Source organism: Struthio camelus, chromosome 1, assembly GCF_040807025.1.
Source record: "Struthio camelus isolate bStrCam1 chromosome 1, bStrCam1.hap1, whole genome shotgun sequence".
NCBI classification, from domain to species: Eukaryota; Metazoa; Chordata; class Aves; order Struthioniformes; family Struthionidae; genus Struthio; species Struthio camelus.
Window position 1 is genome coordinate 224,108,673 of NC_090942.1, and position 21,089 is coordinate 224,129,761.

The following is a 21,089-nucleotide window of genomic DNA, read 5'->3' on the forward strand; positions in this document are numbered from 1 at the left end:
CAGCCAGGCCCCCATCTGCCTGTGATACAGAAGGCTGTCTGGGCCAAGTGCACATCCGGGAGAATCTGCATCTGTTGGGTGCACGTGTGCACTTTCCACCTCCTAGCGTAGCCGTGGCTGGCGGCCCTGCGGGCTCCGCTCTGCGAAGGTGGAGTAGATGTCTGCTCTGGTAGGGCCCAGGCAGGACGTGGTCCGGCAGTGTGGAGATGGAGCTGGGCACTCTCCAGCCTGATCTGCCGTTGCTTGGCCTTGGGGTGGGTCTTGTGGGGCTGAGCCATCTGCAAGAATCCCTTTTACATGGTATTTGGGAATATAGCTCCCCGTGTAGCTATCATGGCCCCCTGTGGCGGGGAGAGGCAGGGAATGGAGCTGCCTCTGCGCAGTGAAGAAACACGTTTGATCCCAGCAACTGGAAATGGCACGAGCCTAAAGTAAAGGCAGGCTTTGCTGGGGAGCATGGGCTAGGCTCAGGGAGGGGAGGAAGGCACCTGGCACCTCCCACGGGGATAAAGCATGTGGGTCTCTCGTGACAGTGTTTGGTACAACCTAAGTAACGCTTTGTGGGGGTTGTTTGTTTTTCCCTCTTCCTCGCCTCTCTGCCAGCTTGAAGAGCTAAAGCAGGAGGTGTCCAGCCTCACTGCTAAAGTGATTGAGCTCCAAGCCACCATCCTGCAGCTAGAAGAAGAAAAGAGCCTGCGAGAGGCAAACCTGCAGTCCGAGCGGAGCCGCTTTGAGGAAGAGAAGCTCCAGCTCAGCAGCCTCATCACCAGCCTCCAGAGCTCTGTCTCTGAGATCCACCTGGCCAAGGAGAAGCTGGAGCAGGACTTGCGGGCGCAGGAGGCGCGCCTGACGGCCCAGGTGAACACCCTCACAGCGGAGATCGGCAAGCTCAACGGCTTCCTTCTCCAGAAGGAGCAAGAGCTGGTGATGCTGCAGCAACAGGTGGAGGAGGAGCGGGCCCAGAAGGGCCGGCTGACAGAGGACCTCCACAACCAAGAGCAGGCGTCCCAGGAGACCATCAAGGGGCTGAGCCTCCAGGTGGACCAGCTCAGCAGCACCCTGAAGCACAGCGAGCAGAAGCTGGTGCAGGTCACTCAGGAGATGGAGGCGACGTGTGAGGGGGAGGCCAGGCAGCTGGCCGCCCTCAGAGCTGAGCACGAGAAAGCTGTCCAGGAAAGAGACTCGGCTCTGCAACAGCTACAGCGTTTCCAGCAGGCAAATGAAGCGGAGCTGGCAGCCCTGAGCAGCCAGCTACAGACCTTGGAGAAGGCCAGAGATGCCAGCCAAGCCACATCTGTGCAAATGCAGAAAGAGAAGGCTGAATTGCACCAGAAGGTTCAAGAGTTGGAAAACAGGATCCTTGAGCTCACTGCCCAGTGCCAGCAGAGCACGGCCCAAGTGGGAACGGCTGAGACACTGAAAACCCAGCTTCGAGACCTTGAGAATAAGCTGAAAGAAAGTCAGCAGAAGCTGGCAGATAAGGAGAAGTTGGCCAAGGAGAACTCCCGCCTGCAGGAGCGGCTGCTGTTCCTGGAGGAGTCTGTGCGAAACACGGAGGGGATCCTGGAGGACGAGAAGAGGAGGGCATCAGAGAGCCTCGAGGGGAATCTCGCCAGGATTGCAGAGCTAGAGTCAGAGAAACAGCAGCTTGTGCAGCGCCGAGACCAGGCTCTCCAGGAGAAAGTTGAGGAGCAGGCAAAGAGACAGACCCTTGAGATGCAGCTGCAGCAACTGGGAGAGGAGTACAGGGAGAAGACCAAGGTGCTGCAGAGTCAGCTGGCAGAAGCTGCTAAAGGGGAGGAAGGAGAGCGTGGGAAACTGGAGGAGAAGGTGAGGGTCCTGAGCAGGGATCACGCCCAGACCTGCCAGCGGCTGCAGGCTGAGCAGGAGAAAGCGGCTGGGCTGGAGGCACAGATGAAATGCCTGGCCACCGAGCATCAGGAAAGGCTGGCCGTGCTCCAGGCAGACTTGTCCAGTGCCCAGGCACAGGCAAAGGAGACAGAACGCAAAGAGCAAAAGCTAAGGGCAGAAGTCTCTTCTCTGCAGGAGAAGATTGCAACCTCTGACCAAGCGGCGGCCAAGTGCAGAGCTCAGCTGGAGGCAGATGTGCGGAAAGCAACCGAGATGCTCAAGGGAGTCTCCAAGGAGTTGTCCGATGAGAAGCTCAAGTCTAAGGAGCTCGAAGCTGCAGTCAAACGCCTTGGGGAGCAGGAGAGCGAGAGGCTGATGAGTGTGGAAGCCAACCTCTCTCGCACCACCGCTCTCATGAGGGAGCGAGAGCTGGAAGTGGAGAGACTCTCTGGTGAGGTGACTCTGCTGAGTGCCAGGCTGGAAGAAACGCTGCAGAAACACAAGCAGGAACTTGCGCATCGGGACGAGGAAGCGAAGTGCCTGCAGAAGGAGGTGGAGCAAGCCAAGGCGGACTGCGCCGCGGAGAAAGCCCGCAAGGCAGAGCTGGAGGTGCAGCTGCAGAACTCCATCAACGAGCAGAGGGTTGAGCGGTCTGTGCACCAGGAGGAGCTGGCTCGGTCCCTGGAGCTCATCGAGGAGAAAGAGGGGGAGCTGGATGAGCTCCGTCTGAAAAACGTCTCACGGGGCGAGGAGCTGAGAGATCTGCAGAAGACTGTCAGTAAGCTGAAAGGAGAACTCGCTTCGGTAGAGGCCGTGAAAGAGCGGGCATCAAAGATGGATAATGAGCTGCAAGGCTTCCTGGAGGCTGCCAGGACCCGAGATGTGGAGATGGACAGCATCAAGGCAGTTTACTCAAAGGAGATGTCCCTCAAAAGCTTGGAGGAGAAGATCCGTCACAGAGAGCAGGAATCCAGCTCAAGCCAAGACCTTTACCAGGAGAAGCTAAAAGAGACTCAGATGCTTAATTTACAAGTGGAGAAGCTAGAGCAGAAATGCAGGGAACAGCAAGACACTATTGCTGTCTTAGAGAAAGCAGCAGCTGGAGCCAAGGCTGCTGAGCACGAGCAAGCAGAGCTGGAGGCCTTGAGGAGGGAAGTGGCTCAGCAGAAGGAGAAGGCGTTGGAGCTGCAGAAGCTGCTAGAGGCCTCAAGATCAGCACAAGCTCTGCAAGATGGCGCCATAGACACCCTGAAAAAAGAGCTGCAGGACAAGGGTAAAGAGCTGATGCAGAGTAAAAATGCCATCGCTGCTGCAGAGAAGGATCTGGCATCCCTCCGCTCTTCAGCTCAGGAAAAGGGCAGGTCGGAGGAGAGCTGGAAAGAACAAGTGGCCCAATGCATCCAGGAGATGGAGAGGAAGAACAGCCTGATTGGCAGCCTGGAGCATGAAGTGTCCATCCTTCACCGGCAAGTCACAGAGAAGGAGGGGGAGAGCAAGGAGCTGAAGCGCCTGATTGTCGCTGAGTCAGAGAAGAGCAAGAAGCTGGAAGAGAGGCTGCGGATGCTCCAGACAGAAATGGCCACGGCAGCCTCGCGGGCGGCTGAGAGATGCTCGCTCATGAAGGTGGAGGTGCAGCGCTGCCAGGAGGAGATGGAGAAGCAGCGGCTGACCATTGAGGCCCTGAAGAGGGAGCGCCACTGCCAGAGCGAACGCGAGGAAGAGCTCCGTCAGGAGGTGAAGGTCTGCCAGGACAAATACTTCCAGAAGGAGCAGCTTCTCTCCTCTCTGCAGCAGGAGCTCAGCAAAGCCCAAGCCCTCGCCGGGGAGCTGATACCGCTGAAGCACCTGTACCAGCAGCTGCAGGCGGAGCGCGCCTCCCTGGAGAGCAAGCACCGCGACGACCTGGAGCAGCGGGTGAAAGCCGTCGGCACTCTGCAAGCAGAGCTGGCCAGAGCCAAGCTGGAAACGGCAGAGCTGCCCGCCCTGAGAGAGAAGTCCTTGGAGCAGGACCGGGCGATCCAGAGGCTGCAGAAGGAGAAGGCTGACTACGTGGAGCGACTCGCTGGGCTCCAGCAGGCCAATGCCAGGCTGTCCGAAGAGAACCGAGGGCTCAGCGAGACCTCCAGCCACGGGCAGCAGCGCTTCGACGCTGAGCTCAGCCAGGTGCGGGAGAAGCACGCTCGAGAGCTGGAGCGCCTCCGGCTGGAGTCGGAGAAGCTCGTGGCGGGCAGCAGGCAGGAGGCTGACGAAGCTGCGAAGAAGCTGGAGGTGATGAGCAATAAGTACGAGAGCACCAAGGTCAAGGTGCTGGAGGAGAGGCAGAAGTTCCAGGAGGAGAGGCAGAAGCTGGTGGCTCAGGTAGGGACCCGTCTGTCTCCCTGCTCGGCTGCCTCATGCGGGCAAGGGGGAGCGGGGAGCCCCTGAGAAGGGGCTTCTTCTACCCTCCTTCAGTCCTCTCTTTTCTTGACCGCGAGGCTGCTCTGGGCAGGTCTGTCCGTGCCGGAGCGCTGCAGAGCCTGCTGTTGGCTCGAAGGAATACAGTTTGTCTATAGTTGAGAAAGCACACGAGCTCCCCCAGAGCCTTGCTCTGGGCGCTTACTGACCAGCGGGGAAATGCTGTCTGAGATGGCAGACCAGCTGCCAGGCTCAGCTGCCCGCTAGGCTGCCTCCAGGCTGGAGAGCGATGTCCGCTCTTGGGTTAAGCTGTCTCCTCAGCTCAGCTCAGTTGTGGCCACAGCCCTTGGCGCCTCCCAGCTGAGTCGGTTCTCCATGAACTTGCTCACCTAAAGCCGCTGCTTTCTAGAGTCAGGGATCTGTTTCCGCTTGATCCCAGCTGCTCCTGAGCCTGTGGATTATCCTAGCGCCCAGGTTCACAAAGGTGCGGAGAAGATCTGCGTGTCGGTGGGGCTCAGATCTCCTCCATCCCTGTGTGAACGCAGATGTGTCCGCTTAGCGTGGGCTCGTGAGGTGGGAGCTGGGGGGACAGACCTAGGACAGGCGTCCCTGCTGACCAGCGCAGGCGGGGAGCAGACGGGTGCTCTTGCCGTGCAGCCGCAGCAAGGCTGGTCCTGCGTTCTCGGCGCGCGTGCAATGTATTCACTTCTGCCTTTTGTGCTCACCCCGCCATACAGGTGGAGCAGCTAGAGGTATTTCAGAAAGAACAAGCTAAGCAGGTAACGCATGCGAAGTGCCGGCTGCTTAAACGGTGACAGTGCATGGCCCTAGCTGCTGCCGCTTCCCACCGGCGCTGCCGTCTCCTCCTGTGAACTGTTTGCAGTGGGGATCCTGCTGTGGGCTGTTCCCAGAGAACGTGCCGCACGCGCAGCTTTGCTCCAAGTCACGGGGCTTTTCCGTTCGCCCCGTGGGGAGCTGAAACCGGGGCCCACAAATCCTTAACTCAAACCTGCCACCTCCCACGTGCCTGCTCAGTGCTGCAGGAGGCCTCTCTGCACAGGTCAGCAAGCCTTCTCCTCCTGCCCTTCCCCGCGGGCTCGCTGCAAGGCAAACCCTGCCGGCAGCCGCTGCTGCCGAGAGCACCGGGGCTCCAGCGGCCCCTTGGCTCCACCCAGGACCGATGCTCTTGTGTCACCTCGTCCCCAGGGAGAGCAGGTTTCAGGGGAGCTGGACCACCCTCTTCTTCTGTCCCCCCGTTCGCTTCCCTCTGCCACTGAGCGCCAGCTCCTCTCCCGAGCTCGCGGGAAAGGGCTGGTGCCGGGAGGCAGCGCTGCGCTCGTGGAAAGTGCAGTCCGAGCTCGGCCGGACTCGCCGAGCCGTCAGGCTGCTGCTTGCAGGACGCCGAGGTCCCGAGCGTGCTGGCTGTGATGCTTTAAAAGGATTTTGAGAGCTGCCTACCCACATGCAGGGCTCCTGCCGGGGGCCTCGCGGGTTATCTCGGCCCTTGGCCCCTTTCAAGGTTTCACGGGGGCACCATCCTCAAATCTCGAGCTGCAGGAGCATCTCCTGGGGGCTGGCGCGCCTCGTGCCCGGGAGGACGGCGAGCCGGAGCGCGCCCCCTCTGAGCGGAGAAACCCGTCTGGAGGGCTGGACCTCCTGTTTTTATTCCAAGAGCAAACAGTTGGCAGTGGAGACAACTGCTTGAGCTGAGGCTGCAGGGAGGACCGTGCGGGCGCTCTGTAATTCTCCTTGCACTGTCTCCTCTAATCCTCGTGGCTAAGGGGGTCTTGTTTTTGCTTCTAGCGTGTAGCTGCCTTCGTGCTTGCATAGAGCAAACCTCTTCCCTGCAAGGACTAACCCACGGCCATTGCAAGCTATCTGCCTCGGATCCGCTAACCCGGGCCGCAGGGTGCGGTGCTGGGTGGCAGCAGCTCTGCCGGGGCCGCGCGTGCCGGCTGGGGAGGCTTGAGGAGCCAGGGGCCGGGCAGCTCGGCAGCGCTGGGAGCCTGTCTCCGGCCGAGCGGGAGCAGCCAGAGCCCGCGGCACGGCTGCACTGCCGCCCGGGGCCGGCGGAGGCCCTGGGGCTGCCCTGTCCCGCGCGTGGCGGCAGCGGGGTGCGAGACGGTGCCCCGAGCTGCTGTAACTCACCCCTGCTCTTCCAGGTGGAGGAGCTGAATAAAAAGCTGACCCAGCATGAGAAGGCCACGCGAAGCCAGCAGCAGAGAGTTAAGGTAAATGGAGCGGGGACGGGGGGTGTCCAAAACTGTGGGTAATGAGCGGAGCTGAGCCCCTGGCCGTCCACTGGTGGCTGCCCAGGCTGCGGCTGTCCTGGTCCAGGTGACACGGAGCAGCCTCAGGGGCTCTGACGCTGGCACTGTCTGCACCCGCTGGCTTGGATCCTGCCGTGGCCTCCCGGGTGGGTGCAGTGGGGTCCTTGAGGGCTGAGGGCTCGGCTGAGCCTGGGAGGGCGGAGGGCACCTTTGAGCTGGGCTCTTCACTTCCTTCCATGCAGGTGCTGGAAGGGGAGCTGCAGACGGAGGCCACGCGCCAGCAGCAGATGGTGGCCGAGCTGCAGGAGCAGCTCACCCAGAAGGAGCAGGCGGCCGAGCACTACAAAGCGCAGGTAGCGCTGGCTGGCGCGTCCCCCCGGCCTTCCCCGGGTAGTGCTCTGCCGGGAAAGCCTGAAGGGCTGTGGGTTTTCTCTCTCTCCCCCCTGCTTCCTAGATGGAGAAGGCAAAAACTTACTATGACGCAAAGAAGCAGCAGAACCAGGACCTGGTGGAGAAGCTGAAGGCCATGGAGCAGCTGCAGAAGGAGAACACAGAGCTCAAGGTGGAGTCGGAGAGGTTGGCCAAGGAGCTGCAGCAGAGCGTCCTGCAGGCCAAGGAGTCGGAGCTGAGCTGCAGGAACCTCACCAGCCAGGTCCGCAGCCTGGAGGCTCAGGTACGCGCCACGTGGCGGGTTTTAGCTTCTTCCTCTCAGACTTTGCAGCCATCTCTGTTGGAGGGTCTGCGTGCTCAGCGAGGAGAGCAAGGCTTGCTGCTTTGTGCACCCAGAGCAAAGGGAGCCAAGTAGCAGGGCATTCTCTGTTTCCGCCTGGGTGTTCAGGCTGGCTGGCCCTGGCCCCTTTCCGCTGCCAGCGGGGCAGCCTGTCCCTCATTGCGTCCCTCTCCCTGGCCAGGTGGAGTTCGCCGATCGCCAGCTACGGGAGCTCGGCAAGTTCCAGGTGGCGACGGATACGCTGAAGAGCCGGGAGACCTTCCGGCAGAACCCAGCCGACCTCAGCACCGACAGCCTGGAGCTGAGCATCGATGAAGCGCAGCCTCTCAACTCCACCAGGTACCGCACGCCGTGGCTCAGCGGAGCTGGCTCTGCTGCCGGCACTGCAAAACCAGCAGCGTCCTCGGTCCTTTCTGTCCCCTGCTACCCTGGTAAATCCATCACCGTGTCTCTGCAGGAAGCCCAGCCGCTCGCAGTCGGAAGCCTCGGCCGCGCCAGGCGGCGTGGAGTCGCCGGTGTCCCGGCAGCTGCCTCGCAAGGTGGAGTCCCTGGAGAGCCTCTACTTCACCCCCATCCCAAGCCGCGCGCAGGCGAAGCTGGAGAGCAGCGCCAGCTCCCTGGGCGATCTGTCGCTGGACTCCGGCTGCAAGACCCGCTCGGCGCGGCGCCGTACCACGCAGATAATCAACATCACCATGACTAAAGTGAGCCGGGCCTGGGTGCTCGGGGCAGGGAGGGATCTCTGGGGTGAAGGGTTCTCCGTGCTGAGGATGGGAGCGTGGGACTCGCTGCGCCCTGCAGCCTGGGGGGTTCCCTAGGGCCCCCCAAGGAACGAGGGAGAGGCAGAGGTGCTCCCTTGACCCATTGCTCCCACGCTGGCTTGGGCTGCAGCCATCACCCGAATGGGCTGCAGGAGGGCCAGCCCCGAGCTGCTCTGGGGCAGCGTGCGGAGGGTTGAGCTCGCGCCCCAGAGCTGCTCCTGACCTCTTTGCACCAAGCCACGTCCCAAGGAGCCCTGGAGCCTCTGTCCTCCAGGCGCGATGCTCGTGGTGGGAGGGCTGAGTTGGCAGCAGGGGAGGACAAGCGTGGCACGGGGTGGCCTAGGAGGAGCTGCAATTTATCTGCTCCCTGCCCTCCTCTTTGTCTCTCACCCAGCAGACACGGCAGCCGGGCAGCCTTGGGGCGCAGCGGGCCACATCCGCGCCAGCCCCGGCTGTGGCCTCTGCTGAGGGTGTCTCTCTATTGGCTATAGATTTGGACCTCGTTTTTTTTTCCCCTCCGCCTCAGAAACAGGCCAAGGTAGAGGAACCGGACAGCGCCAACACGTCCTTCTGCAGCATCCCACCAGCTCAGCCCCCGAAAGCTGCCCCTGGAAAGGGCAGGCTGCGCTCGGCCACCTCCACCCGCTCCCTCGCCAGCTTCCCCTCTCAGGAATCCCTCGTCAAGCTGGAAACCTCCTCCCTGCAAGAGACCCCAGGCAACTCGGCGCTGATGAGCCTCCCCGGCTACCGGCCGACCACCCGCAGCTCTCTGAGGCGCTCCCTGGCCGGCAGCAGCTCCAGCCTGGGTGAGCCGGGCGCAGCGGGCTCCCGGGCTGCCGGCCCGGCTCCCGGTGCGGGAGGCCGCTCCTCGCCTCGGCGCCCCTCAGCCCTGCCTCCTTCGGTTTCAGGCCGGAGCAGCATCTACCTGGGCACGTGCCAGGACGAGCCGGAGCAGCTGGACGACTGGAACCGCATTGCAGAGCTGCAACAACGCAACCGAGTGTGTCCGCCCCATCTGAAGACCTGCTACCCGCTGGAGAGCAGGGTAAGAGCGGGGGAAGGCGAGCGGAGCAGCGAGCGCAGGCTGCCCCTTCCCAGCCACCCTCCGTGCCTGGAAGCTGCCTTTTAGCCAGTTTTAGCTTTTTCGTTTCCTCGGGGTCTGGGTGAAGGGGAAGGCGTGCGCCTGGCCGGGCAGGCCGTGGCGTGTCGTACCACCCCGCAGGCTGCCCGTCGGCAATGCCTCCGCGTCGCTTCCTCAGCCCTCCAACTCCCTGGGCACCATCACGGACGAGGAGATGAAGACGGGCGACCCCAAGGAGACGCTGCGGCGCGCCAGCATGCAGCCCTCGCAGATCGCCGAGAGCGCGGCAGCCCGGCGCAGCACCCTGAGCGCGGTGTGGGCCGGCGGCATCACCACCCGGCAGCAACGGAAGCGCCTCTCGGATGAGTCCCACCAAGGCCCCGACACCCCTGAGGTGAGCTGAGCTGAGCGTTGCCCGTCCGGCCCGCTATGACCACCCTGGCCAGGCACCGTGCTGGGGGAAGAGGCTCTGCTGCAAACCTTGGCCAGAGCTGCTGCAAAAGGCCGGTGGGGGAATGGGCTGCTGCTGGGGACCCGGGACCGGCTCCTCCCTGGGCCCCTCCGGCAGGGCAGCCCCTCCAGCTCGGTCCTTCCCCGAAGGCAGAGCTGGTCGCGTCCCCTCCTGGCTGCCAGCTCGTACCGGGGCTGGGTGCGTGGATTGCTTCTGCAAAGCGTGGTCCCAGCTTGCCCCCTCTCTCTTGCAGTCCAAGAAGTCCGTCAGCTGTTTCCCGCGGCCCCAGACCCCCCGGGAGCGCGGCGAGCGGCGCAGCTCCCAGGTCAGCCGGAGGAGCGAGCAGCAGGCCGTCAGCAAGCAGGTGAGCGGTGCCGGCGGCGCAGCCCTCCCCGAGGGCCGCTGGGCCCCCCGTGCAGCTCCTCATGGTCCTGCGCCTTCCTCCGCAGGCCGAGAGGCGCCAGTCGATGGCCTTCAGCATCCTCAACACACCGAAGAAGCTGGGCAACAGCCTCCTGCGCCGGGCGACCAACAGGAAAACCACTCCCAAGAACTCGCCCCGCGGCAGCACGCGCCGCTCGCCCCGCATCGCCACGGCCAAGTCCCCCAAGGGCAAGGTGGGCAGCAGGAGGCCGGGGGGCAGCGCCGCTGCCCCTCCATCCCTGTGCCCGGCCGTGGTGCGGCAGGGTCGCTGCTGCCCGCCTGCCCCGTGCTGCGGGCGCAGCTGCCTCTGGTGCCATCGCTAACCCTCTGCTCTGTCTCTTCCAGGTCACGCGTCGCTCCCTTAAGGACACGAAATTCTGAGGTTTCCCAGGTCCGACCCCCCGGGCTGCACCATGCTGGGGGCAGAGTGTGGCTCCCCGTCCCTGTGCTCCCGGCACCCCTGCCCCCTCGCCTCCCCCTGCCCCAGCGCTGCTGCCTGGCCCCAGGGCCAGCACTGCTGGGGGCTGGGGAGGCGGGAGGGGGGCTGCCTGGCCTCCGTCGCCATCCCCTGTGGCCCTGGCCCCCCTCACGCTGATGCCACCAAGCAGCTGGGGCTGCTCCTCCTGCCCCAGGGCTGCACTCGTCCCTCCTGAGTACGTCTGCACCGCGGCCCCCTCCCTGCCGCGCTGGGGCTGCTGCACGGGGCCTCCCCCCTCCTGCACCCGCCGGGGGCTGCCCCGGGGTCCCCTCTGCCCTTCGGCGCTGCTCTTGCCCTGCTGCAGCCCTGGCACGGCAGGGGGAGCAGCCCCAGCGTGGGTAGGGGGCTAAGTTGCCAGCTTAGGGGGCAGCGGCGCTTGCCCCAGGGCTGCAGTTGGGGCGCTGGAGGGTGGGGGGCAGCGGCGCTCACCTCTGGGCTGCAGTCGGGGTCCCGGCCCGAGGCCATCGCAACTTCAGGAGGGGACCTGGCTCCCACCTGCCTGCTGCTGCCCTTCTGGAGCAGGGGCGCTGCTGGCGTTTTTAAAGTTGTTTCTACGTGTAAATAAATTGTATTTTTCTCCTGCTGTCTGAGTCCTGTGCAGCTCCTCCCGTGGGCGACCCTGTGTCCTTTCTGGGCAAGGAGCCCCTGGGCTCCCCGTCCCCCTCCTCCTCCTCTGGGGCGGCGAGGGGCACCCGCAGCAGGGAGCAGGGCTGGGAGGGGGGTGAAGATGGGGGTGCTGGGCCTGGGTCACGCGTCTGCGGAGTGACCAGGGCCGGGGAGCATCGCCTGCTCCCTCTCCCCCAGCCGTGTGTTTCGGGAGCGGGGTGGGATGGCAGGAGCTGCTGGGGCGCTGCACACCAGGGCGGGCTCGGCTGGGTGCAGGGCGCTGCGGTTCCCAGCGCTGGTGGCTGCCCGCAGGCGCAGCGTGGGCGATGCTAACAGGTCAAACACGGGGAAACAGCCATGTTCTGTTGGCAGCGTCTGAAACTGGACTCACGAACTGCTCCTTTGCCCTCCTTGGTCTGCTGGGATGGCTCTGGGCAGCGCTTTGTTTGGGGGGGGGGGGGACTGGCCTGTGCCCAGACCCTGGGATACCCCAGGACGTAGGGAGGTGCACGCTCGCCTGGTCCTGGGCTCGTGCTGGCGACCCATTGGGTGGGGAGAGGAGCGCTCAGGTCAGCCTGGGCGCATTAGGCTGGCAGCTTGTTGCGCCGAGGCTGCTGAGACAGGCTGGGCTGCCTGACACGTCCTTCACCCAGGCTGTGGCTGAGAGCAGGCAACGCTAAAGCTGCTCTGTATTGGGGCTCACAGCTGCAGGGCCACGCAGCCAGCAGGGCAGGCCCACCAGCGTGAACACAAGCTGGGAAAGCCGCATCCCCAGGCCCGAGCCCCCACGGGTGGTCCTGGAGCACGGGCACAACCTCACGTGCAAGCGGAAGAATTTGGCCTGGAGCAGGCAGGGCGATGGGGGGGGGCAAGGGAGGGCCTGGAGTCGCTGCTCCTGGCCTTCGCCCTGGGCTGTCCCCCCCTCACCCGAGGGTGAGCACGCTCCTGAGTGCGCACCTACCCTATACCCAGACGCTCACCCAGTAAACCTGGGCACAGAGTCCAAGCAGGTGGTGACATGCAGGACTTGCACCTCATTGCATGCTTCAGCTTAAAGGTGATTAAAGGTGCATGTCCATAAACATGAAGGAACAGAGGCGACTTGTTATCAGATGCCAGGAAGAGCCACTTCGGATTGTGCACGACTCATTATGGGATGCATAGGAGAACTAAAGGGATCAAGGTGGATTGAGGTGAAGCAACTGTGGGAAACAGAGGGAGAGGGGGAGTTTAAAAGGGACCAGCCACATGTGACCAGGGTGCTGGTTGGTGCACTCGCCTGGCCCTGCCCTGCAGCTCATGAGCGCAATCAATCAGGCCTGTCTTCTCATTAAACTAACTCCATTGCTACCTACTTTCCCAGGCAACAGGGCTCTGGGATCGGCGTGCACGCATACGCAAAACTCTGAGTGCCACCAACTGGAGTGGGACCACTGGTCACGGGGCCGGTGAGCACTGGAGAGACTGGAGTGTGCGCACACAGTGTGGACATGCACAGTCACGTGCAATCACTACCAAACGTCAAGTCAGATCAGCCCACGAGCAGGATAAGAGCCCTGGGAGCGAGGCAGCAGAGCAGGTCTAAGTCTGGGCTGGATCCTGGAGAGACCAGGCATATATGCAGATATATTTTTCCACTAACAGCTTTTCAGCCTGATCAGGTGGAGGGGAACAGGATGAGGCCACTGGTGCCGTTTGTGCTTGCTTGCCTGGCGTGCTTTCTCTCTGCATTGACCTGCGTGGCTGGCCAGGTATGCAGGCAGCGGGCCCGCGCCGCCATCAGGAAGGGACGTGCAGCCTCGCTGGAGCTGGGGTTGGAGCTGCAGCAGCCTCGCATCCATTCGGCAGCTCCCCCCACCAAGCCCTGGTGCAGCCTTGCAAGCAGCAACAGGCAGGGACTGCGAGTGGGGCCTGAGGAAAAGTACAGAGTAATAAGGGAAAAGTGTTGCAAAAATCATCTTGCATCTTTGCACCATTCGCTGCGCTGGGACCCCCAGGGCAGGACGGTCATATAGGGACACTATCACTGCACCTCCCAGGCAGCCACAGGACAGGTTTCCTTCTCCCTTTCCTCTTTCTCTCCTTTGTTTTATTCTTCCCCAGCAGCAGCTTTTGCCCTTACAGCCATGTCAGCCCTCAGCTGCCAACACAACTTAATACACCCGAACCTCCCTCAACATCCTTTGCACAACAGCAGGGTCCCTGAGCCCAGGACAAGCCCCCAGCTCTCCCTGAGTCCTGGGATGGCCCCCCAGCTCTCCCAAGCCCCGGGGGGCTGACGGTGATTTCTCCATCCACTTGCCAGCTTGCTTTAAAGCTGCAGGGGGTCTCTGCCTCCTCTGTCACTGCCCTCAGCCTGCCCACCAACTCCTGCCCCTTGCCGTGCCAGCTCTGTTCCTGGCTGGAGCTGCCACATACAAAACGGGCGGCACACCCAGGTGGTGCTGGCAGCAGCGCACTGCTCTGCGCCTGTTTTGCAATGCCCAAAGCGACAAGGGCCAGGCAATTCCCAGCACCTGGAATTTCCAGCACTCCAGTCTTAGCAGCAGCAGAAACATATCGTTCTTGCAGACTTCAGCCTCTTGAGTCCAGCAGGTCAGGAAACCCTGGCCCTCCTCTCCTCCACATCCCCTTGGCCTCACCAGCCTCGGTGGCTGGAACATGAGGAGGAGGAGGAGGAGGTTCGCTGTTTGAAGGAATCCCCGGTTACTGGAACTGCCCTTGTCCTTGCTTGTGTACCAAGACCGCCGCAGGATCAGTCGTGGCCCTGTTTCAGACGGGCCTCCGCCACATCCCAGCTGCAAGTCAAATGTCTGGGGGACACTGAGTCTGGGACTCTCCTCTGGCCTCACGGCCCTACTCCACCCAGAAGGGAGAGGACGAGGTGCCCAGGGTTCCTGCCTGCTCCCCGCAGGTGCTGGCGTGTCTCTCCACCTCCGCCGTGCTGAACCGGAGCTCGCAGATCGGGCACGACACCCAGGCATCAGGGGACAAATCCACCCACGGGGAGGAGGACCAGTCTGCTTCTGGGACAAAGTCTTCCTCCCCACAGCTGGAGGCATGCGCAGGAAGGAGATCCATGCTGAAACAACCTGTGGTAAGGGGAGGTAACGTGGGTTTCCCAAGCCACCTGGATCTCTGGCGATACAGAGAACGGCTCTGCGGTCAGAGCAGGGTTAGGTCCAGGATACAGGCCCTCCCACGGCAGGGAGACGCAGCCTGAGCCACCGGGCCTTGGAGCAGGAGGGGGCAGTTCGCCCAGCTGGGGACAGGCTGCATCAGAAGCGCAGGCTAACGAGCCCTGCTGGAAAGCTCACGTTGCAGCCTGGCACCAGGAGCCTCCCCATGAGCTCTCCTCTGCCGATTACAAAGTTGGTGCTGGAGGCACCTGGCCTGAGAGAGAAGACAGAAGCGAGGGCTGAAGTGCCCCAACCGCAGAGCTGTCATTGCTTCTCCCCCACAAAGCTGGGGTTCAAGGCCCTGGCTGCTGCGCGCCAGCAGGGATGGTAGAGCTGGTGACAGGAGGTGTCTCCTCACCCCCCAGGGAACCAGCCCCCTGAGCTGCCACAGCTTTTTAAATACAACTGCCTCCGTTTTCAGCCTACCTTGAGATGCCGAGGCAGCGCTCCATACCCAATTGGCGTGGAGCTCAGCTCTGCCCTACAGCAGAGTGTCTGCTCCCAGCCGGAGGCAGGAGCCTCGCTCCCCGGGGACGAGGGCAGACATCTGAGCACCGTGTCGCTGCCTCCTTGGCATCTGCAGGCAGTCTGGTCCTCAGGGGTCCCTGACCCGGTTGCACCCCATTCCCAGGGACAGAGCCCCAGGCTGACCCCCCTCCGCCCCCATCACCACTTCAACCCACAGCCCAGACAGAGAGCGCAGCTGAGCTACGCTGATTCAGCCGACGGGCGGACGGACGGACGGATGCACTGTGCTCTGCCCTAGAAGTGGGAACTGCTCCATGCTCAGGTCAGCTGGGTGGAGACTCTCTGTATTTTCAGAGAGGCTCATTCAGGCCAGAGGACACATGCGGCAAAGCACTCACCTGAGCAGATGGGGCACATGCCCATCTCCCCTTGACCGCTCTCCTCTCTGCTGTCACCAGTCCTGGCCACTTTTCCTTTGCGGCTCCGGGCTCTGGCTCTTCCTCCTGACCTGGACTGCCTCGAGGGAACTGGCGGAGACCTGCGCAGAAGTGTTGCAAGAGGCATTGTAACTGCACACGCACGCTCTGCTGTGTCCTGCCCATCCAAGGCAGCCAGCCACACACAGAGACCAGGAGAGGGAGCCAAGAGATGAGGTAGGACACCAAAAGGCAGAGAAAAGCCATGCACTGGCTGTATGGTTTACCCTCAGGCTCAGGGAAGGAGCTGCCTTTGAAAGACTGGAAAGAGGGAAATCACAGGGATGGGGGCAGGAGAAACGCAGTGACCTGAGAGGTTACCTGCCCGCTGGGCTCCGAGCTCTCTGCCTCTTCTCTGGTATCCTGCGGGCTCTCTTCGGGGCTGCAGGCACAGCCTGCGCAGACCCTGGAGGACAAAGGACAAACAATAATCCTTCCTTCCCATACGGCACTGCGAGATCTCCTGGTGGAAGGGGTCATGTAAGAATTAAACAAGCTGCATTCACAGACCTCTGTCCACTGGTGGGGAAACGCCAATGTGACACGAAGTAACGACGCACTGGGAACTTCTTCACTAACCTGACACGGCTTCTCAAAACCCTAGTCCTGTAGTGCCCTCTCCGTTATGCCAGGCTGCATTGGCACCCCGAGCTAGTAAGAATTAAGTTGTTGGTCCCCAATAACAGGATGGTTAAGTGGAAAACGGTAGAGAAATGACAGCTGAAAACAGCTCCTACAAAACTGGGGGGTGGGGGGCAGGGGGGCAAAGAATGCAATGGCTTTAACCTCCCCAGGGGGTGAAGTGGTCAGGAGAGACAGGTCCAAGCCAACAGCCCTTACAGTGAGAGCCCCACAGCGTGGGCTCTGACACATGGGACGTGGCAGCCTCCAGCCACCCTGGAGGTGGCCTTGGCAGGAAAAATAGTTACGAGATCACAGGAGGCTCCTTGCTGAGCTGTGGGACCTACCATCAAGTTGACTTCTCTCATGCCAGCAGGGAGGTGACTCCTTGGCACAGTTTCAGGGGGCATATACCAACTGTGGAGAGGTTCTTTGGGCTGCAATATTCTCCTCACAGTCTCAAGAGTCCCCAGCAGTTCTCACTCACCTGATGCTGCAGGGCCTCCGGGGTCTTCTGCTGGCAGCTCCTGGTTGCTCCCCAAGGAGCCTCTGCTGGCTCTGGGCTTCAGAGCCTGGCTTTGAGCTGCTGACAGCACCATCCTGGCCGGCCGGCTGAGGCGGGCTAGGCTCCACGCATGGGACTCAGCGCCTGGCTCCAGCTGCTGCAGGCGGCTCTTCAGCTGCTCCTCTTCCCTAGTGCCCCTGGATACAGACACTCCGTCAGCACCCACCATCCCAGCACCATCCTGGCCAAGAGGATGCTCACGAGGGTTTGCCAGGAGCTGGAGGCAAAGAGAAATCCAGCTGGCAGGAATGAGGACTTCAGGTAGCCTGGGGCTCAGAGAACAGACTAGACAGCATCTCTGGGTGACTTCAGGCCTGGCTACACGGGGAGAGGATGGTCAAAGCCACGCGAGAGGGGAACCACAGCTCAGAGGTGCCCTAGGCCAGTTCTTCCCCAGGTCGCTGCAGGAGTGTCAGGCCTTTGGCTTCATAGGGAGCTTCCCAGCAAGCCTCAGCTGGCAGAGCAGGCCCTGCACTCACAAAGCGACCGCTCCTACGGCCCGGCCAGCTGGGATAAACGATCGCGAGGGACCAAACTGTGTGAGCGGGCAGGGGCAGAAGGGCACAGCGCACGCACTTGGGGAGAAGGGGCGAGGATAGAGACTAGTTGGAGAAGCCAAACAAGCAACATCTGGGCATCGACTGCCCCCTGGGCCCTGGTGCGAACATAGCCTGTCCTGGACAGAGGGACAGCCCAGCTCATGTGCCATCCAGCCAAGGCCAAGTCACCTCTCCCCTCGCCCCTGCAAAGCAACCGCAGAGCAGGCTACTTACACCTGTGGTTCTGGAAAGAAAGTCCGGCAAAAGGCAGGGTTGGAGTGCCAGGGGGAGGCTGCAGACTCAGGATCCTCCTGCAGGAGATGATTTTTCCTAGGAGATCTGCACTCCTTGCCCCACACCCCACATGCAGAGACCACCCCAGCTCCAGCCAGGCTGTCACTCTCAGGCAGGACAGGGCTGTCCCCTCCTGCACACTCATCACTTCTGATCTCAAAACTGCTCAGCAACAAGAGACTGAAGGAAATGATATCCCACAGAACCGGGCCCTGTGGTGCTGGGCACTTGCACAAAGATGGCAGGACTCCAGTGTGACAAGGTCCTTGTCAAAACCACACTATCAGAAATGGCCAGCACAGGGGAGCCTAATGCACGCAGGCCACTCTACGCCGTCACTTTGGGCTCAAGACCACACTTACTCCCAGTCCTCTACAGAGCTGGACTGCCTGGTCCCATGATCCACAGGGCAAGAACAGCAGCACCGAAAGAAAAGACACCATTACTGCTACCTCACTGTGGAAAAGAGCACAAGAAGCCCCAAGAGGCACCCACCAGCCCTTGCTGCGAAGGTGGGGGTGGCTGGCTGTGGTCGGCGTCCAGCGGGGTGCGCACCCGGACGAAGGAGAGCCCGAACTGGCTGTGCTTGCTGAAGGGCTGGCTGCAGATGAGCCGCAGGCGGTCCCACTTCTGGCCCGCCGCCGGCGCCAGGAAATCTGCTGCAGAGGCAACGGGGCAGAGCTGGGGTCAATGACTGCAACTGCCTGGGGACCAGGCAGGATCAGGCCTGCCAGGGCCAGGCAGTCTGGAGCTCTCCTTCTTGGCACCGCTTTCCAGAGCCCCGTTCCCACCTCCACGCATCGCTCGAAGCCACCATCCTGCCTCCAGGACCAGGACACGGTGACAAGCATGGGACTACAGACACGGGAGGAGCTGGGGGAGGGGAGCAGACCTGACAAAACCCTCCTGAGGCTGCACAGTTAATAGGGCAGCCCAAATCCCTGGCAGGAAGCTGGTTCTAATGCCAGTAACCTGCTGCATGCTGCCACCAAAGCCGCCTGCTCTCCTCTGGTCTCCCCATCCCCTTCTGCAATCCCACAGCCAGCCCCACAGCCTCTGCTCTGCCCTGGGCCCCACCACCCCGCCTGTTTGCTCAGGCCGGATGATCTTTACCTTCTTTAAACATCCGGACGCCGCAGCGGTTCCTGTCCAGCTTTGAGTCAGCTGGCGTCATCAGCGTGACGCTGGGCAGCAGGGTGACGTAAGGCTGGTTGAGCGGCCAGGAGGAACGCCCCACGTCGATCTGGAGAAAGGCGCAGCCGCAGTTCCCTACGTTAAGGTGGGACAGAGGTGAAGTTCAGGGCTCCTGACCCCTGCCAGGGCGCAGTCCTGCCTGAGCCAGCAGGGAGGGCGGTGACCGCTACGGTGACTGCTCACATCCCCTCCACTCCTCACAGCAATCTCTACCCATAAGACAAGCAAGCCTGAGGGCAAGCTGTCCCCTGCCCCACGCCTGACTCCTCGCCTCCCAAGGACCAGGCGGCCGTCTCCCCACTCGCGTACCCACGTCTATGTAGCCGATGGGACTGGCTCTCTCCAGCTGCAGCTCCGCTTTCAGCTGCCTGCTCTGGTCCTGAGGGCAGCTGAGCCAGGGGCGAAGGCCGTCATCCCGCAGCAAGTTCTCCACCGGGTACCTGGGGTCCTGCACCACAAGAGCAGGAGACACCATATCCTTTCTCAGCTCCTTCTTTGGCCACCTTTCCCCTTGCACCTCTCTATAGTTCACTGTCTTGGGGAGAAACGTAAGGCTCTTGGGCAACACACAAAAACAGTGCTCCTCTTTTGGAGTGGAAGAATCACGTGTAACGAGCCCTTCCGCAGGTCACCCCTTCACCCGGTACCTAACAAGCAGCGCCATGCAGCTGCGTCACTCTACGCCCAGCACAGAGACGACCGTCCCTCTCCAGACATCTTAGCAGCTTGAATGGGAAACCTGGGATTTACAGTCCTGCCCACCCAGCGCCATTTGAAGGGATGCTAAGAAAATGAAGAAGCGTGCGAGTGACCTGTGAGGAGAAGGACACGACGTAGGTAATTGTCACTGGAGCCATCTGGAAGCCTTTGGAAATAACTCCCTGTTGCGGTGGGGCTCCCTTCGGGTCCGCGGCGCAGCCCTCTCAGCTCGCTCTGCGCAGCTGGCGGGGAAAGACGGGGCGCAGGTCCGCGAGGAGACGACGCGTCCCCAGGGCCTGCGCGGGCGAGCTGACGGCCTGGGGGCGCCCAGGCGAGGCTCCGCTCCCCCCGCTCCTTTCCCTGCTGGAGCCCAGCCAGGAGCCCTCCCACCAACCCCCCCCAGTGCACCCCAGCCCTCCCACAACCCCCACGGGCACGATTCGCCACCCCAGAGACCCACAGATCTGTGCCATAACCCCGCCACAGGCCCACTCAGCCACCCCAGGGCCCCTCTGTCCTCTCCCCAGTCCTTGGCCCTATTCCACCCCCCGGGGCCCCTGTCCTGCCCCACAGCTCCCCAGTGACCCCTGTCCTGCCCACAGCTCCCTGGTGCCCCTCTCTTGCCCCCCAGCTCTCCGGTGCTCCCTGTCCTGCCCCACAGCTCTCCGGTGCTCCCTGTCCTGCCCCACAGCCTCCACAGCCCCCCAGTGCTCCCTACCCTGCCCCACAGTCCCCCAGTGACCCCTGTCCTGCCCCACAGCCTCCACAGCCCCCCAGTGCTCCCTACCCTGCCCCACAGTCCCCCAGTGACCCCTGTCCTGCCCCACAGCTCCCTGGTGCCCCTCTCCTGCCCCCCAGCTCTCCGGTGCTCCCTGTCCTGCCCCACAGCTCTCTGGTACTCCCTGTCCTGCCCCACAGCCCCCCAGTGACCCCTGTCCTGCCCCACAGCCTCCACAGCCCCCCAGTGACCCCTGTCCTGCCCCACAGTCCCCCAGTGCCCCTGTCCTGCCCCACAGCCTCCACAGCCCCCCAGTGCCCCTGTCCTGCCCCACAGCCCCCCAGTGACCCCTGTCCTGCTCCACGTCCTCCACAGCCCCCCAGTGCTCCCTACCCTGCCCCACAGCCCCCCAGTGCTCCCTGTCCTGCCCCACAGCCCCCCAGTGACCCCTGTCCTGCTCCACGTCCTCCACAGCCCCCCAGTGCTCCCTACCCTGCCCCACAGTCCCCCAGTGACCCTGTCCTGCCCCACAGCCCCCCGGTGCCCCTGTCCTGCCCCACAGCCTCCACAGCCCCCCAGCGCTCCCTACCCTGCCCCACAGCCTCCACAGCCCCCCAGCGCTCCCTGTCCTGCCCCACAGCCTCCACAGCCCCCCAGTGACCCCTGTCCTGCCCCACAGCCCCCCAGTGACCCCTGTCCTGCCCCACAGCCTCCACAGCCCCCCAGTGCTCCCTACCCTGCCCCACAGCCCCCCAGCGATCCCTGTCCTGCCCCACAGCCTCCACAGCCCCCCAGTGCTCCCTACCCTGCCCCACAGCCCCCCGGTGACCCCTGTCCTGCCCCACAGCCCCCCAGTGCTCCCTGGTGCCCCCTGTCCTGCCCCCCCCGCCGCCCCCCGGTGCCCCCGTCCCACCCCCCGGCCCCGGTGCCCCGGCCCGGCCCCCCAGCCCCCCGGTGCCCCGGCCCGGCCCTCACAGCCGCCGGCCGCATCTCCCGCCGAAACGCCGTCACGGCCGGTTCCGCCCGCGGGCCACCATGGGCCGTGTAGTCCCCACGGAACGCCCGCCGCCGCTAAGGGAGCGTCCGCCAGCTGCGCGCCCCGGGCGAAGCGTAAGGAGGGCACCGGTCCGCCGCGAGGGTTCGAGGCGGCCCGGCTGCCCCTGGCGCCCCCCGCCGGCGGCTCTGCGTCCCCCGCCGGATGTGGCAATGGCAGATGAGCCCTAACTGTGACAGCTGCCCCGACCCACCCCTCTGCCCGTGCTCCCGCCCCCCTCCCTCTTGATTGGCGGCA

General features: G+C 63.1%; 2 protein-coding genes across 12 annotated transcripts in view; one reads left to right on the top strand and one right to left on the bottom strand.

Moving 5' to 3' along the window:
- The window catches only part of NUMA1 (nuclear mitotic apparatus protein 1), a 29,501-nt gene extending 18,479 nt beyond the window's left edge, over positions 1 to 11,022 (top strand). For all 9 annotated transcript variants that reach the window (XM_068930864.1, XM_068930871.1, XM_068930865.1 and 6 more), the window contains exons 14-26: positions 604 to 4,209; positions 4,983 to 5,024; positions 6,408 to 6,476; positions 6,758 to 6,868; positions 6,970 to 7,188; positions 7,427 to 7,584; positions 7,703 to 7,949; positions 8,533 to 8,812; positions 8,915 to 9,051; positions 9,266 to 9,481; positions 9,792 to 9,902; positions 9,988 to 10,155; positions 10,307 to 11,022. In XM_068930864.1, coding sequence (XP_068786965.1) covers positions 604 to 4,209; positions 4,983 to 5,024; positions 6,408 to 6,476; positions 6,758 to 6,868; positions 6,970 to 7,188; positions 7,427 to 7,584; positions 7,703 to 7,949; positions 8,533 to 8,812; positions 8,915 to 9,051; positions 9,266 to 9,481; positions 9,792 to 9,902; positions 9,988 to 10,155; positions 10,307 to 10,342 — 5,400 coding nt within the window. In that variant the 3' untranslated portion in view covers positions 10,343 to 11,022. The remainder of the gene's footprint in view (positions 1 to 603; positions 4,210 to 4,982; positions 5,025 to 6,407; positions 6,477 to 6,757; positions 6,869 to 6,969; positions 7,189 to 7,426; positions 7,585 to 7,702; positions 7,950 to 8,532; positions 8,813 to 8,914; positions 9,052 to 9,265; positions 9,482 to 9,791; positions 9,903 to 9,987; positions 10,156 to 10,306) is intronic.
- A 1,617-nt stretch (positions 11,023 to 12,639) lies between these two features.
- On the bottom strand, positions 12,640 to 21,048 carry XNDC1N (XRCC1 N-terminal domain containing 1, N-terminal like). 3 transcript variants are annotated; one of them, XR_011138801.1, is made up of 11 exons: positions 20,774 to 21,048; positions 19,194 to 19,322; positions 18,691 to 18,829; positions 18,301 to 18,456; positions 17,683 to 17,846; positions 17,128 to 17,204; positions 16,277 to 16,491; positions 15,490 to 15,574; positions 15,091 to 15,230; positions 13,562 to 14,137; positions 12,640 to 12,956 (listed from the first exon to the last, which is right to left on the bottom strand). XR_011138801.1 is itself a non-coding variant. In XM_068930891.1 (10 exons), the coding sequence occupies exons 2-10, from the start codon at positions 19,236 to 19,238 to the stop codon at positions 13,902 to 13,904; spliced, it is 1,257 nt and encodes a 418-aa protein (XP_068786992.1). In that variant the 5' UTR covers positions 19,239 to 19,322; positions 20,774 to 21,048; the 3' UTR covers positions 12,993 to 13,901. The 3 variants fall into 3 exon arrangements, 2 of the variants coding, with proteins under 2 accessions (XP_068786992.1, XP_068786993.1); XM_068930891.1 differs by lacking the exon at positions 12,640 to 12,956 and having other exon boundaries at positions 12,993 to 14,137; XM_068930892.1 differs by lacking the exon at positions 12,640 to 12,956 and having other exon boundaries at positions 12,993 to 14,137; positions 19,194 to 19,376; positions 20,774 to 20,805.
- Positions 21,049 to 21,089: the final 41 nt, after the last annotated feature.